At 42.6% G+C, this 18,412-nt stretch overlaps 1 protein-coding gene across 2 annotated transcripts in view; it reads right to left on the bottom strand.

The window, feature by feature from the left end:
- Window positions 1–18,412, bottom strand: part of SLC25A26 (solute carrier family 25 member 26) — a 169,974-nt gene that overhangs the window by 131,490 nt on the left and 20,072 nt on the right. For both annotated transcript variants that reach the window (XM_083356080.1, XM_083356081.1), the window contains exons 4-5: window positions 15,953–16,057; window positions 13,443–13,490 (exon numbers count right to left, since the gene is read on the bottom strand). In XM_083356080.1, coding sequence (XP_083212206.1) covers window positions 13,443–13,490; window positions 15,953–16,057 — 153 coding nt within the window. The remainder of the gene's footprint in view (window positions 1–13,442; window positions 13,491–15,952; window positions 16,058–18,412) is intronic.

Below are 18,412 nucleotides of genomic sequence, written 5' to 3'. Positions count from 1 at the left end.
TCGTGGACTTCAACTCCCAGAGTTCCTGAGCCAGCCATGCTGGCTCAGGAATTCTGGGAGTTGAAGTCCACGAGTCATAAAAGAGCCACAGTTGCCTACCCCTGGCATACACCAAATAAATAAATATCATTCATTAAAATAAAGGAATGATGAGAGGGAGACAAAAGAAATCTCTAGATCAGAGTTCCCCAACCTTTCCGTCTTGATGGTCCGGAAGGAAAGGGAGCAGCAGGGAAATGTGCAGCCCCGTGGCTCCATACACGCATGTGCAAGTGGGCTGTACGCACCCATGGCCTGCGGGCTGGTACCCATGCGCATACACAAACGGACCACTGGCACCCACGTGATGTTGGCGGAGGTCCTAGAGTCCTCGCGCATGTACAAATGAGGACGCTAGTGCCCGCACTGGTATGCTACTGCGAATGGGGCGGGGCTTGCTAGCTATTCCCGGGACCCAGTGGCCAACAGGCCACGGCCAGTACCAGGCCACAGACCATAGGTTGGGGACCCCTGCTCTAGATCAAATTAAAATTAAAATAGTATATAACCAAATCCAAAAAATCTGAAATATTCAGAAAATATATCGCTTCCTTTCTTTTTTACATTTAATTATCTCAAAGGACTGCAATAAGTTTATTAAGCGCTTGCACATTGGTAGTCAAAATCATCTGTGTTCACTGACAGAAAAAAATCCATGAAATTATTCAATTTAAATATTTTGTTTTACCCAAAGCCCTAAAAGTTGGCATACGCTCACACTGAAATTCTATTATATGGAGCTTCAGCACAAAATTTTCACAGAGCCTGCTAGGGTATTTATATTCACAATCGACACATGTTAATTAGCTTTCCCACTCTTCATCTGTACATTCCTTTCTCCATTGTTGTTATAGCTGGTCTAGATTATTTGTAAATCCCACCTCCATCCCTTGCAGATTTTGGTTGCTTGACAAGACTCAGGTCCTTAAAGAAAGCAAGTAATGCATCTCTAATTAAAATCTGAATGGAATTTTAAAAAATAGAAACCTCCCACTGACTTAAATCGAAAGAATTCCTTTGCTTAGCCTAAGAGTGTCTTGTATACACGGAAAGCATTTCATCACCCCTCAGAACAGAAAATGAAATCCAAGCAGTCTTATTTAGATTAGACCCACTGAAATCAGTGCAATGCAAATTACATAAAAACAACTCATAAACAAGCTATGAAATGTTAACAGAAATAAAGTCAAAGAAAAATTATGGCAGAGTTGAAATTAAAGTTTGTCAATCTACTGTACAATGGAATTTAGTTTTGACAAGGAGTTCTCTCTTATATATTTGTCGCTCCAACCTCAAAGGACTCTGAGTCCTTTATTTATGTATTTATTTATTCAATTTGTAAGTGTTGATTGGCACACAATTGTTTCTAAAAGCAGGACAGATAAGGCTTTGGAATGTACTCAATACTTTTTGAGTTGTTTTCTATAAAATTATATTTATTTATTATTATTTATTTATTAATTTAATTTATATACCGCCCTTCTCTCAAGAGACTCAGGGCGGTGAACAGAGCAATACATAAAAGTTAAATACAAAAATTAAAATTAAAATTATTAAAACATGATTAAACAATGCCCATAAATAAAAAAAATTTAAAATTGAAGTTATTAATAAAAATCCCAACCCGTCCCATCAGGCCAGGCCCGCTTGTTTAAAGAGATGGGTTTTAAGGTCGCGCCGGAAGGAGCGGAGATCGGGCGCCATCCGGAGCTCAACCGGAAGATGGTTCCATAAATCCGGTGCACCCACAGAGAACGCTCTCCCCCTGGGGGCCACCAGTCGGCATTCTTTGACCGGCGGCACCCTGAGGAGGCCCTCTCTGTGGGAGCGTACTGGGCGGAGGGAAGTTGACGCCGGCTGCAGGTGCTCCCCAAGGTATTCTGGACCCATGCCATGAAGGGCTTTGTAGGTCATTACCAACACCTTGAACCTCACCCGGAAGACAACTGGTAACCAATGCAGCTCGCGGAGCAAAGGTGTGACACGGGAGTATCGGGAAACTCCCAGTACAACTCTCGCGGCTGCATTCTGTACCAGTTGGAGCCTCCGAGTGGTCTTCAAGGGTAGCCCCATGTAGAGAGCGTTGCAGTAATCAAGACGAGAGGTCACGAGCGCATGAGTGACCGTGCGCAAGGCATCCCGGTCTAGATAGGGCCGCAACTGGCGCACCAGGCGAACCTGGGCGAACGCCCCCCTAGTCACAGCTACAATATGATCTTCTAAGGAGAGTTGTGAATCTAGGAGGACTCCCAAGTTGCGAGCCCTATCTACAGGAGATAATGACTCACCCCCCATGAGGGGTGGGATATCCTGAATGTCCCGAGATGCCGGTATGCACAGCCACTCCGTCTTGTCAGGGTTGAGACGAAGCCTGTTCCTCCCCATCCAGACCCGGACCGCCTCCAGGCACCGGGACATCACGTCGAGGGCATCACTGGGGTGGTTTGGGGTCGAAATGAATAGTTGGGTATCATCAGCATACTGATGATACCCAACTCCAAAACCACAAATGATCTCACCCAGCGGTTTCATGTAGATGTTAAACAGAAGGGGCAAGAGGACCGACCCCTGAGGGACTCCACAAGCGAGAGGCCTCGCGGTCGACCTCTGCCCCCCTGCCAACACCGACTGCGAACGTCCCAGGAGATAGGAGGAGAACCACTGAAAAACCGTGCCTCCCACTCCCAATCGCCTGAGACGCCGCAGCAAGATACCATGGTCAATGGTATCGAAAGCCGCTGAGAGGTCTAATAGGACTAGAACAGAGGAGTATCCTCTGTCCCGAGCCCTCCAGAGATCATTCACCAGCGCGACCAATGCCGTCTCCGTGCTGTACCCGGGTCTGAAGCCCGATTGGTACGGGTCTAGATAATCCGCTTCATCCAGGACCAGAGGGAACTGATGCACCACACGCAAGAAAGCGAAGGTTGGAGACCGGACGAAAGTTATTCAAAACAGCCGGGTCCAAGGCAGGCTTCTTGAGGAGAGGTCTCACCACCGCCTCTTTCAAGGCGGCGGGAAAACTACCCTCACTCAAAGAAGCAGATATAACCGCCTGGAACCAGCCTCGTGTCCCCTCCCGGGCTGCATAAACCAGCCAGGAAGGGCATGGGTCCAATAAACATGTGGTGGAGCTCAGCCTCCCCATGATCCTGTCCACTTCCTCCGGAGTCACAGGATCGAACTCCTCCCAGGTGACATTGACAAGATCGCTCGTGTCCTGATCGTCCGATACTGCCCAGTCGGAGTCCAAACCGGTCCGAATCCGAGCGATTTTGTCCGACAGATGTTGACTAAATTCCTCGGCATGCCCCTGAAAGGGTTCCCCACTAACCTCCTGGTTAAGGAGGGAGCGGGTCACCCTAAACAGGGCGGCCGGGCGATTATCTGCGGACGCGATGAGGGCAGCGTAGTAGTTAGATCTCGCTACCCTCATCGCTGCGAGATAAGACCTAATATGGGTTCTTAGTCGCAATCGGTCGGATTCAGATCGGCTGGACCTCCAAACGCTCTCTAGGCCCCGTCTCCGACGCTTCATCTCCCGGAGCTCCGCGGAGAACCATGGAGCCCATTGGGATCTGCGCCGGGTCAGGGGCCGCAAGGGTACAACTCAGTCAAGTGCCTCCGTGGCCGTCCTTTCCCAGGCTTCCACTAAGGCATCTGCCGAGCTGTGAGCTGAGGAGGCAGGTGGGGACCCCAGCGCTGCCTGAAACCTCTCAGGGTCCATTAAGCGCCTGGGGCGGAACCATCTAATTGGCTCAGCAACCCCACGGTGGGGAGTGGCAAAACGGAAGACCAGCCGCAGGAGATGATGATCGGTCCATGACAGGGGCATAACAATTGGGGAGCCCCCACCAAGATCATCTAACCACCGACCAGATAAGAAAACCAAGTCAAGGGTGTGGCCTCCCTCATGGGTCGGTCCATGAATTACCTGCGTCAGGTCCATGGCCGTCATGGAAGCCATGAACTCCCGAGCTAACTCAGATGCTCCTCCCAGGGATGGTAGATTGAAGTCTCCCAGAACCATAAGTTTGGGAAACTCAATCACCAGCCCTGAGAGGATATCGAGAAGCTCAGGCAGGGCTGCTGCTACGCGACTAGGCGAAAGGTACGCGAGCAGCAAGCCCAACTGCGCCCTAGGACCAAACCTCAATAAGAGAGATTCACACCCGACTATCTGAGGAACGGTGGCCTCCTGCGGACATACGGTCTCCCTCATAACCACAGCCACTCCCCCACCCCTACCCTGAGTCCGAGACCGGTGTAGCACCCGGAAGCCTGGTGGGCAAAGATCAACCAGGGAGATACCACCCTCTGGGCCCAACCAGGTTTCCGTGATGCAAGCCAGGTCCACTTGCTCACCCTCGACTATATCCCGGACGAGGGGAGCCTTATTAGCAATGGACCTGGCATTCAAGTACACCAGTCGGAGCTCAGGTGGCTGCACATCCCCGCTCCCAGAACCTTGGGTCGAAGGCAGAGGGTCGGAGCGCCTCACCGCTTGTAGGTAGCGGAGAGGCCCTCCCGGAGACCGATACGGCCCTCTGATCTTACACCTGCTGCCATTCCCTATCGTCGTGGGAATTGGCAATCCCACGACCCGCTCCAGAGCTCCAGAGATGACCGACCCCGGCTCCCCCTCAACGCGATCTATCCTAGGCCTGGTCTGAACAGCAGTTGGCGGATTGCCTCCCCTCTCCAACCAACCACAACCCTCCCCCCTCCCTAACCCTACAAAAAAATTGGCTAAAAAAGTAATCAGGGGCCTCTTATTAAATTTATATCTTAGGCCCCTGTTTCTGCCCGGCCATCTCTCAGGGTCCCAACAGTCGGACCCGTCATCAAGAGGTAAATTAAAAGGTAAGGCGGGTCGCTCCCAGGATGGGGGGGCACCCCTGAGAGCGAGTAAAACCGTGCTGGAGTACCTCAAAGCCATGGTAAAATTGGGTAATACAGCAAAAACAGACCCAGATCGAATAAATAAAAAGGGAGGATCTTAAAAATGGAAGGAGAGTATCCAGACTGCAAACCCAGCTCTTCTGCCACTAGAGCTGGGTAACCCCGGGACAATCCCCGTTCTCTCACAACGGTCAGAACCGGGGAGCAGCCTGAGATATACAGCCGGGGAGAGAGATACCGCCTAGAGCTCTCACCTCTAAGACGGAATAGATGGAACTCTTAACTCTTAACCACTCTCTCACAGTGGTTATACACCCGGCGCCTTCCACAGCCCAGGGGGAAAGGAAAAAGGGAGGACAATAGGGGAAACCAGTCAGCGAGATGGATTAGGGTAAAAAACCCGTAAAGTCACGGAGTGGGGCTCAAGGATATGGTCCAGTGAACTATAATAGTCCATGCCTCCAGATGTCCACGCATAAAAGTCCATACTCCACCCAGCCATAGTCACCGTACCAAGACAGTCGCGGCACTCCAACCCCCTCACCGCCAACCGTCTCAGACGCCAACCAGGGCCGTCTCCACCACTCCAGCTTAAAACGCTGACGCTGCTCCAAACCGTAGTTCATAATGGCAGTTGTAACTCAACCAGCATCCGGCTCCTAAGCAACTGGAAGGTTCTCCTCAAGGTCACCAGCTCCGTCAAGTTGTTCCGGGCTCCGACAACAGCTGATCGGCACCGCGGGGCACAGACAGCTGGTCGGAGCCAAAAAAGCACAGCACAAGGCTCTGCCAGTTCTTTCGGGCCTGCACGGCTCTCCCCAAAGTCCTCCAAACAGCCGGGACCCTCCGGAAAGCCGACAGACAGCTGGTCGGCACCGCGGAGCACAGTCAGCTGGTCGGCGCCGAGAAATTCAACACGGGGCTCAATCAGATCTTCCGGGCCCACACGGCTCTCCCAAACTTCCTCCGAGCAGCCGGGGCCCTCCAAAAAGCCGACAAACACTTCAACATTTCCACGCCAACGCTGCTCCAAGGCGCGATTCATAGTTAATCAGTCAACACGCGGCTCCCCCAAGCAGCTGAAGGGCGCTCCGGAACACCGCCAAGCTCTAAAAAGATGTCCCGGGCTCCACAGGCTTCGACAATGCCTCCCGGATCCGCAAACTCTATCAGGGCCGACAATCAGCTGGTCGGCATAACGCAGGCCTCCAAAATCCTCCGCCCGGCTCCAACAAGTTCTTAATCAAGCTCTCAAAACTCTCAAAAAAAACTCCCGGCCCCAACAGTCAGCTGGTCGGCACCGCGTAGAGTAGAGCTCCGCAGAATATCTGGGTCTTCCAGGCACTCCAGCAGCCTCCATTAGAGTTCGCCAAGTCCGCAAGTTTCAGCACTATTTTTCCAAACATATAATTGCATGAATCCAAACAGAATATACCAATATTCACACAGTTGATATGTCAAGACAAATCAGCATGCTACGCTTAGGAAAGGGGTGTCAAATTGCCAGCCTGTGGGCCGGATGTGTCATGGCGAAACTGCACCCACCCCATTGCCGGCAATGGAAAAAAAAGTCGCAATATGTCACGACGCATCACGTGACATTGTGAGTTTGACAACCCTGGCTTAGGAGGAGAAGTCATAAGCTGGAATGTTGGAAGTGGTTAAATCTCAATCTATCCTAACCTTAACTATACTATTCTGAAGACTTCAGAAGAGACATATCTGATTTCAGCATCAAAGTGTTCTATTTATTTTTTTTAACAATCCTGTACTCCTTTGCATTGGGGCGGAGTCGAGGTAACTGAACATACCTCGAGTGTTTATTGGTCCGATGCCCTTCCTGACGCCTATGTGGAATTCATAGTAGACAATAATAAATCATTGTGCACAGGGAGAAAAATATCTGCTACTACCTAGAATCAAACTCACAGCCTCCTGATTCTAAGAGAGCGCTCCATCTCTGGGCCACCATGCCAGTCACAAAAGTGTTGTATAAAGAAACATTTTATTTATTTATTTTATTTATTATGGGACTTATATGCCGCCCTATCTCCCAGAGGACTCAGGGCAGCTAACAACAATAAAAACCAACAGTACAAAAGTTAATTTTGCAATTAAAGTGGCAACTACAAGCACTATGAATAATGATTCCAGTAATTGATACTCAAAGGATCTTCGGTATTAAAATGATTGAATTTTAGGCATAACATTAACATGAGTATAATCCCTAAATAGGGACGTGGTGGCTCAGTGGGTTAGGACGCTGAGCTTGTCGATCAGAAGGTCAGCAGTTTGGCGGGTCTAATCCCGAGTGCCGCGTAACAGAGTGAGTGCCTGTTACTCATCCCAGCTTCTGCCAACCTAGCAGTACGAAAGCACGTAAAAATGCAAGTAGAAAAATAGGGACCACTACGGTGGGAAGGTAACAGCGTTCCGTGCGCCTTTGGCATCTAGTCATGCCGGCCACATGACCACAGAGACGTCCTCGGACAAGCGCTGGCTCTTCGGCTTTGAAACAGAGATGAGCACCGGCCCCTAGAGTCGGAAACGACTAGCACACATGTGTGGAGGAACCTTTACTTTTAATCCCTAAATATGATGCAGACCCAAAAATAAAGTGTTTTTTTCAAAGAAAACAAATGAAAAAGGAAGCAACAATAGGCTTAAAAGCAGGGGACAGGACCCAAAAATTCACTGGGGAAGGGAGCAGCATTATCTAGGGCACTAAAACTATCATACCTCTAGAGACAGTGTGTACATTTTTATGGCATATTCTACAGAACACCAAGCCTCTGAAGTTGTAAGTAAATTTGAAAGAAGATTACAACAGCTTAGTAAGGAGTCGCTATTTCTTTTTCTTATGTGCTTATATTCCATTTCACTATATTGCTGATTAACAATCTTACGAGTCAAAGGAGTTTTAAAACGCCTAATCCATTCAAACTTGCAATACTACTACTAATGGAGAAATAATGTTAATTTTAATTGCATTATAGTTAAATAGGACAGATCATTAAGCACTATACTACAGTAAAACTGCAATTAAATTCAAAACTTGCATTTTATTTCTACAGCTGCACTCATTATAATGTCCATTTTGCAAATCTGATAATGGGAGAGTTGAAGATCAACAGAGGGATTCCCTCCTTTCTATGCTTTTTCCCATGAACTAAATATAATGGAATTCTAACAGATGTTCTCCTTGGTCATAGTTAATAAAATGAATTCTACAGACAGTGAAAAGCTTGGCTCAGCTTACTAGGATAAACTTTCAGCAGAGGAACTATAGATGTCACCAGCTCATCATCCAACTGTGAGCCCAAGGACGTTCAATTCCCCACACCACTGGCCTTATCGGTATGATCACATTTGGCAAAAATGGTGTGTGAATGCCACATGGAGAGTTTTTCCCCTGCTGTGGCTTAACTTACCCCTTCAGACTCTTTTTTCCCCCCACCACAAGCTGTGTCAATATGCCTCTGTTCTATTTCATGGAACAGGATTCCCGATGCTTCCAGCACAATTAAATGTATACATAATGTATACTTTTTTCATTTTGTTTAAAAATCATCTGAACCATTTATAGTTATTAAAAACATCACAGTGATCATTAGGCAAAAAGATTCAGTTGAAATGAATGAGCAAAAAGATAAGCCTTTCGTTGCTCAGGGACCCATTCCCCAGCGGAGAGATAAGTCCAGGTACTGAGCCTCATCACTGTTAAATGACTATCAGGAAGCTTTCTAGGTGTGGAAAAAGACTAGGCCTTTATTGTACTCCATTACCTCATCTTCTACCCACCCATGAAAAGATACGCTCATTTTTAAAGAGACTTGGATGGGGTTTTATGAATTGTCATCTTCCTACTATTACATATAAATGACTATGGAGATTCCAGGTCATAGTTATCCCAAAGATGCTTTTTCACGAGGCAACTGGACTTTCTTGTTTTTCTTTGAAGACATTTCGATTCTCATCCAAGAAGCTTCTTCAGCTTCCAGAGCTGAAGACGTTTCACTTCTCATCCAAGAAGCTTCTTCAGCTTCCAGAACTGAACTTCAAAGGAAAAACAAGAAAGTCCAGTTGCCTCGTGAAAAAGCAACTTTAGGATAACTATGACCTGGATGACTGCAAATCTCTACAGACAAGGGCAAATAAATTAATTTATGTAAGTAATATTAAAGCAGTATAGTGATTGACCATATAGAAACAGTGAATGAGAATTAAGTCACAAAATAAATATATGAAGGAGGAATGAATTGATCAAGAGGAAAACCAAGAAAGTTGTGGACACAGCAGATTAAAGAACGGAAGATGTTGCCATTTGCAATGAGGAAACTAAACCATTCTGGCTTCCGTTGTTATGCTTTACAGTTAGTCCTCAACTTACTACAGTTCATTGAGTGACCATTTGAAGTTACAATGGCACTGAAAAGTGACTTATGACCATTTTTCACACTTATGACCATTGCAGCATCCGCACGGTCACATGATTTACTTTTGGATGCTTGACAACTGGCTCATATTTATGATGGTTGAAGCGTCCTGGGGTCATGTGATCACCTTTTGCAACTTCCTGCCAAGAAAAGAAAATGGGGAAGCCAGATTCACTTAACAACCAGGCTTTTAATTTAACAAGTTCAGTGATTCACTTAACAAATGTGGTAAGAAAAGTCATAAAATGTGGCAAAGCTCACTTAACAAATTTTTCAGTTAAGAACATAAATTTTGAGCTCAAGTGGGGTCGTACATTGAGGGCTACCTGTATTTCATTTTTTTTACCCCAGCCTTTTTCAGTCTGGTGCTAGATGTATCAAATCCCCAAATTCCAACACTAGCTAGGAATTCTGGGAAATCTGAGGGCACCAGGTTGCAAAAACTTACAGGCAGCCCTTCCTTCATTGAAGTGACTGGAATTTCCGTCACTAAGTAATGAAGTTATAAAAGGTAACATCACACGACTTCATCTCTTCCATTGTTATCGATAAATTAATCCCATGACGCTGCTATGCACAACATCACACAGTTGCAATTTGCAACCTCCAACCTTCCCCACTGACTTTGCTTGCTGGAAGCAGGCAGCAATGTTAGCAAATGGAAATTACATTAATACGGGACACTGCGATATCACAATCGCAAACTGGCTGCCAAGCACTTAGGTTCTGATCAGGTGCTTTTAAAGGGGGACACTGCAACAGCCACAACTGCAAGGTCCTTGTTCAGCACCATTATTAAGTTCATACTGTTGCTGAATGAACATCATTAAGCAAGAACTACATGTGTGTGTGTGTACATATATACATATACACACACATACACACACATATATGCACTTATACATATACACACACACATACACACACATATCAAACAATTTAACAGACAGTTTCCCACAAACCAGCAATATTTTGAGTTGGGAAACAGCAGCCTTTTAACACAGAGTTAAGCATACAGCGTTAGAAAAGATCTAACAGCATTGTACAACTCATCATTTGTGATTTGTTTCATTCTGCCGCGAAGTCGCATTTCATTTCAACAATAATTTGTTTCTCGTTCTATTTGGGCAGGTGCTTCCCTCCCGCCCTCCGAAAGCAATATTTCAAATGAAATTGGTTTTGAAGGAACTTTTTATGAATATAAATAATAGAAAAGGCCCCAATTAAATTCCAACAAAATGTTGCCATTTTCAGTAAACAAAGGTCAGGTTTTATGCTAAGAGACCAGCCTGGAAACTAATTACCACCCTGATAGATGTCAAAACACATTTTTGAGAGGGAATAGCATTCCATTGCAAGTGTGTGTTTTATCTGATAGGATACGAAAAAGAAAAAAAGAAATCAAATCAGTATTCTTTGCCAACTACATTTATTCAACGCCCCTTAGAGAAATCAGAAAGCCTTGTTAGCCTTTTCATCTTCTTTTTCTTTCTTCTCTCTTTCTCTTTTTTGCAACTAAGTGGAATCTTCACCAAGCAACCTGTGTTTAGTAAGCCAGAAAACAAGTACAGAAAACAAGAAGGTGGAAGGTGTTCCTGTTTTCAGAAAAGCAGCTGTCATCTCCTCATACAACTAAATAATATATGAGGTGCTAGAAAAAAGCACACCCCATCCCCATTTCTCTCAGTAACTAGAGAAAGTACACCTGTGAAAGTTAGCGTATATAACAGCATTTACACACAGAACAAAACAAGTCATTACGATGTTCTTTCAGCCCAAGGTAAGTCATTACCAGCTGATCAAAAGCCATCAAGGAAAAGATTTTAAAGAAAAAAATAAACTACTGAAGAAATTGGCATTTGAAGTAGCAATTTTCAGATGTCACAAAACTCCCAGCTGTTTCACAATTTATATTTGTGTTGAAGCATGCAAAACATTTTAACCTCCTCGCTTTATGGCGGCCAAAATGTTTATCCTACTCCCCTCCCCAAAAGGGGAAAGTTGAGAGAGAGGGAGAGAGACAAAGAGACGGAGAGAGGGAGAGAGGAAGAGGGAGGGAGGCAGAGGAGGGCAGAGGAAAAGGGGGAGGGGAAGGGGAGAGAGAGAAAGAGAGGTATTAGTGGTTAAGGCATCAAACTAGTAACCGGAAGACTAGTGTTACCAGCTGGATGGTTTTCCTGCCCAAGTGGGCTAGTTATTGAGATCAGTTGTGGGAAAGTTTTGGCATTTGCGTGTTGTGTTCCTTTGGACTACGTCTGCTTTGAGCTACAAAAATTTGGGGCACCTCACAATATTGCAGGAGACCATGCATTCTAGTCCTGTCTGAAGCCATCTTGGCACAGTTTTCTCTCAGCCCTGAGAAGAAGGCAGTAGCAAACCATTTCCAAAACCTTGTCGAGAAAATTGCAAGGACTTAACCAGAAAGTTACACCAGAAGTCAATGCTGACTCAAAAGCTATATACTGTATATATTATGTATATAGGTACATACACACACAAATCTGAGCATTTGCATGTCATATGTAATTGCCAACCATGCTGCTAAATAATATTCTGAAATCTAAAAATATCTCACAGCAAATTAATTTTTTACAATGCCAGCTTTTTATGTTAATGATCAAAGAAATGAAAATAATGAATCTTGCAAAGTGGAAGAATTCTGAATTAGTAAATAAGCAGGGGAAGTGATTAGCATATAAACTAAGAAAAGAAAGTGAGAAGAAATAGATTAAAATTACAAAATAGGAATATTATCATAATGGCTGATATGGATATGCAAAGAATATTATATCAGTATTGTATAAAACTATACAAAGGAAGAGAAATTTCCCCAGCAAAAGGGGATGAATGTTCAAAGAAACAAAATTTACCAAAAATGATGAATAAACGAAAGCAGATGGAATGGACCTATAACAGTAACGGAATTTTGTGAGGCTACCAAAAAAAAAGAAAGAAAGGGGGAAAAAAGGAAAACTCCAGGCCTACATAGATTGCCAACCTCCTATTATAAATATTTTGAATATGAACTGTTACAATATCTTCAAAAAATGATGAATTCTATTCTGTATAGTGTTAGGATACAAGAAAGGTGGTCAACTGCAAACATAACATTAATTCCTAAAGAAGGTGAAGACCTGACTATCAAAAAAGATTACTAATATCTTTATTGAGTAATAATTTTTTAAAAAATTATGACTTTAGCTAAAAGGTTGAAAAGGGCCTTGCATGATTATATACATGAAGATCAATGTGCTTTTTGCCTAAAACATGGTTAAGGGCAGGGCTTGATAATTGATAATGAGTGGGTTATTCTTGGATGTGTGGGAGGTTACTTTGTTGGAATTGTTTGTTTTAATCTTGTCAGCTGCCCAGAGTCAACTGTGAAAGATGGACATCTATATAAATCATATAAATAAATTAAACATTTTAAAAATTAGATTGCTATCAAATATCAATTGCTATCAAAAATTGTTAGTATCGTTGGTTCAACTTATTCACTCCAAATTAAGGTATTTAATCTGGATTTCAGCTGTGGAACAAATTATACTTTTTAATAAGTCCAGACTGGTTCCTTAATTAGCTTCTATATTAGGAAGGCAGGAAGATACTCCTAATAAGTTAGAATGTATTTTATCTAAAGCATTTCTATAGCCCTCTTCATTTCATTTTGTATTTGAGGGCCCTGTGTAATTCATTCAATCATTTAGAACATGAAATAAATAGTATTTTGCTATTTAAATATGTACACAAGTTAAAACCATAGGAAGACTACAATCAGCTTGCCACGTCAGGCCATTACATAATAAAGAATGTATTCAATGCAATGTCAGGGTTAATTACTATATATTAACAGTTTTTCCTAATAATGTTATTCATTTACTCATCCAGTCTCTAAATTATGCTATAACTGAAAGCCTCAGAGAAATACAAAGTTAACTACTATGAAGTCTCATTGCAAACTCTTCCACGATGAGGCTTGTTTTCCATTCAGTGAAGAAGCATTTTTTATCACTCCTTATCAATGCTTTTTTTTCCTTAACGAAGTAGAAAAGCAAATTGTGTTACCTCTCTTAATACTGTGCTTTTGTAACCTCGGTAGAGTCCTAGGATACCCTAAAAAAATCAACAAAAAAACCCAATCAACTCCTGCAAATTGTTAGGGAAGGCTGAAAACATATTGAGGATTAGATGATAATCAGAACAGCTTTACTAAGGATAATGTAATGGCTTCCAGGAAATTGACAGTATTGATTATAAACACACTACCCATTGACTTCCTGAGTTTCATCTCACTTTTAAATGCGTTCATCATCTAGAACTGGACATTGAAGAGATAATATAAAGTTAGTAACCTAGAAGAACAAAGAGAGAAAGAAATCTATTGCTGACTCTTATAGTCACTGGCTACTCAAAATACATATCATAAAAGAAAGTAAAGCTACTCCTGGACTTATGACTGTAATGGAGCTCAACATTTCCTCCTTAAGTCATGATGGTTGTTATGTTGAAGCACCCAGGTAACTGACGTGATTTTACAATCTTTTTTTGTGGTGATCATTAAGCAAATGCAGTTGTTAAACAAATGTCACAATCCTATGGGTATTTCTTTGCTGGAAACCAGCCAAAAAAGCAACTTGTAGCTCACATCATGTGACATAGAAGGCTGCAACCAGCCATGAAGGTCAGCTGGTTGCCAAGTGTCCAAATTGCAGTCATGTACCATAGAGGGGTGTGTGTGTGTGTGTGTGTGTGCGCGCGCGCGCGTGTGCGTGTGTACGTGCGTTGTGTTGTGCTGCCATCAAAACTCCAGAATCAGGTCACAAGTAATTTTTGAGGTGTCCATCATAATGAAGTGACTGATTGTTAAGCAAGGACTACTTGTAAGTTAAATTTAGGAAAAATTAAATATTTAACAGAGTTTCCTCACAGCGAAATGGGCAACAAAGAAATTTAATAATTAAAAATAAACTTTTAAAATGTCATACTGATTTCATTGTCAGGCTCTGAGTGTTAAATTTCCTATTTTCTTTTTATTGTCAGATACTTTCCAATTTAATAATTAAAATACTCCCTTATTTTAAATAATATTTAATAACTTGGAAACAATTTAATTTAATTAAAATGACTGTAATAATTAAACAATTAAAATAAATAACTTAAGTTATTTGGGTCAACTTAATTCAAGTTAAATTCTAATTAAAAACAAAAACAATATGACACCCTGCAATGTACCGGTCTCCAGCATCTTTTCTCAAAACCAAGAATTCCCTGTACGTACTCTTAAGAATTTTGTTTTAAGATAGCTACCTCAGCTAAGTGTCCTCAGCTAACTAAATAAAGAAAAATAAAATTTTTGGAAGGTTAGAACCAATATCATTATACATTTACCATTAGACAAAGAGAGTCACCATTATTTAAAAATATATACACATATGCATGGAAAGCATAAAAGCAAACATCTAAGGAAACCACTTGAAGAGACAAATGAACAAGTAGCAATAAATCCATTAATGTCCCAGCAATGCCAACTATAAAAGCTGGAAAAGACAAAGTGCTTCTTATCTGGATAAAAGCTTCCCCTTCTCTCATCCTGGTGTTTGGATAGTTCTAGTAACGAGAGATAGCTGGAGATATAAGTGTATAAGTGTGTGGGTGCCTACAGTATTTTGTTAAGCCAATAATGTTTTATTGCTGAAAGAACTTACTGCTCTTACTACTTATTGCAAGATCCCAACTGATTCTTATTTGGAACTCTAATTGAAAGTTAGGGATAAATATCTCACTGACAGTGGCGTAGGGTGGGTTGTCAGCACCCGGGGCAAGGCAAGTAATTTGCGCCCCCTAACCCGTGGATTTTAGCACTCGAGTTTCTTCCACTAGATTAGTTAAAGAAACCCTTACCCCCCCAAGCACATGTATTGTTTGTTATGAAAATACTGATGTAATTAAAGTAAAATGCATCTAATGTGCCCCCCAGATGTTGCGGCCGGTGCGGCCGGCCCCCCCTGCACCCCCACGCTACGCCACTGCTCACTGAAGTATGTTTGTGTGTGTGTGTGTATGTGTGTGTGTGTTTCCTTGAATAAATTGACTCTGTTCGCTAACAACTCTTCACACTTAACGTTTTCAAGGCACCCCATCTCAACTGTCTACTAGTTGCAGATCAAAGAAAGTGAGAGCTGGGAGGTACCTGCCCCAATGGGAAACTTAAAGAATAAGGTCTCTCTATATTGAAACAGATACATATAAACATTTTTTAGTTTGACAGTTTGAGAACTTTGTAAACCCGTCCAGAAGAAATCAGGCAGCGGTGAAGAGGTGCAGGTAAAAATTCTCCCAAACTGGTGCTTTGAAGTTTGTCATCTAACTCATGGCAGCCATATTGTAAATAGCCAAATCACCCCATGCCCATTTTTCAAAAGTGTTCACCGTATCTTCTCATGATGATGCATCCTTCAACCGTTCAAAATTAGGGTTTTCTTTCCTGAATATATTATTTATTAGCTCCAATAAGTTAGAAACCCCCTTCCCACACCTTCCCGCCCCCCCCCCCGCCAACTTCTCTTCAGCCTTACCTCTTCATAGACAGTTTGGGAAAGGATCCGTAAGGTACTGGAGGATGGGGACACTTGTGCTCTTTGTTTCACAACTTCAGCAGGAACTCGTATTAGACAAGCAACCTGAAAAAACCAATATAATTTAGATTAAGACCTTGGTGGAGCTGCAAGGCCTGGCAAGGATTGCAATGGCCAAGAAACCTGTGGCCTTAATGTGAGCAGTGCAGGACTAACACTATTTAGTACAGGAATCAGATGTCATAAGGAAGGCTGAGAAAGTAACTACAGACCCCTCACTTCCTGGATATAAACTGTTTCAACTCCTCCCCTCAGGATGCCACTATAGAGCACTGCATGCCAAAACAACTAGACACAAAGACCTAATTCACACAGCACTGTCTTATGCCTAAGGATATTTACCCATCCTGTATGGCTGTAGTAGTGGATCATCCTTCTCATGATCTCTATTACCCCATCTTCTTGGCACCATATCATGATTATCATTACTCTGTTGCTTTGCATTTAAATTGAGAGCTTCTGCACTGGAGACAAATTCTTTGTGTGTATAATAACCCAAAATAAAGCATTTTCTATTTCTATTTCTATTTCATTCCATTCCATTCTATTCCAATGCTACTCCTATGCTACTCCTATTCTATTCTACTCTACTCTACTCTACTCTACTCTACTCTACTCTACTCTACTCTACTCTACTCTACTCTACTCTATTCTATTCCATTCCATTCCATTCCATTCCATTCCATTCCATTCCATTCCATTCCATTGTTTCACAACTTCAGCAGGAACTTGTATTAGACAAGCAACCTTGTCTATTATTCTATTCTATTATTATTCTATTCTGTTCTGTTTTGTTCTGTTCCATTCCGTTCTACTCTTATGCTACTCCTATTCTATTCTATTCTATTCTATTGTATTCTATTGTATTCTATTGTATTCTATTCTATTCTATTCCATTCCATTCCATTCCATTCCATTCCATTCCATTCCATTCCATTCCATTCCATTCCATTCCATTCCATTCCATTCCATTCCATTCCATTCTACAGTGCTCTGGGACAGGTGATGATATGGCAGTGAGATAGGCGCAGTGAGTGTAATGGGTAGCCCAGAACTTGATCTCTGACTGCTCCCCACTGGCTATGGACACATCTCACCTCCCCATGTGTGATTCATATTCCGGTGTTCAGAAAAACAAATAAAAACAAAAACAAAAACAAGCCCCCAAATTCTTTTCTCAAGTTAATTCTGTAGAACGTTCTCTTCTTATAAGCTTCTCAAGGTAAATTGAGTTCCACCGCAGATAGAACGGTTGCCATTTCACCTTACATCAGAACTCTTCAGCTTATTGCATTTATTTTATTGTACATTTCACAGAGAGCTAATGGCAAAGAACATGTGTGCTTTCAAGCTACAGGCTACCTACTGAAATAAATTATTCTCACTGATTTTGACCCAGATAGTTACTTGAGGACTCTTGAAAATCAATCCTCAATAGGTTGTCTAGATGTATTGGGCCACTTATTTTATTCCTTTTATGACTAATGGAAAACATGGGTTTTCCTGCATTGGACGCTTGCCTAGTAATCAACCCACTAACCTATTTTTTTTTATTTGATATTTTTCTTTGGCAATGAAGCATCAGTATGGTCGTATAATCATAGCATGGAAAGATTGTAAAGGTCAGATAGATAGAAACCCTGCCCAAACAAAGAATCTACTGCAATAGCATCCTTGACAGATAGTCATCGAGCATAAATTTAAACACTTCCAGGAAAGAGAGAGAGACAGCACAATCTCCCAAATCTATCTGTTCCACTTTTAAATATTTCTTACCAATAGGAATCTTTTTCTGATGCTCAACCAAAACCTTGCATTTTAGGTCTGTTATCCCTTATACTGTCTTCTGAAGCAATTTTATATGAATTGAATGATTTACCTATATCTTCAGGTCCTTTTTTCCTATCTTTTTTGGTGGGTTGCCTTAAACATGTCATTATTTAATATATGAGCCAATACTGCCATCTAGCGATCACAACTGCAATACTTCATAGGCACAGGTCTATTTTTGTTGCGAAAAGTTTGACACTAACTCTTTCAAATGTTTGCAGGGACAATGGGGAAAAAAAACCACATCTACCTCTATACTACAAAAACTCTCGACATTACCACTAACTGGGCAAAACAGCACATCACAGGGCAACAATTTTTGAATCAAGCTACCTCAAAAGGGCTTAGATACAGAATGCATCCAAAATCAGAGGACTGTAACTCCCAAGGAAATGAAATTTGGCAAAGTTCTGGTTGCTTCAGGCTGCTGCTATGGTCACATGATAGTCATTTTGAACAGTCCGTGACAATTTCCCAGCCAGTCTTGCAAACCCTTGTTCCCACCCCCACCAAACAAGCAAAGAATTGACTCATCATGTGGCTCTTAAAGAAACATGGGCTGTACGTGTG

The sequence above is a fragment of the Vipera ursinii genome (assembly GCF_947247035.1).
Source record: "Vipera ursinii genome assembly, chromosome: 2".
Taxonomy (NCBI): Eukaryota; Metazoa; Chordata; class Lepidosauria; order Squamata; family Viperidae; genus Vipera; species Vipera ursinii.
Note: the sequence above shows the minus strand (reverse complement) of the source record. Positions and strands in the feature narration are given on the sequence as shown.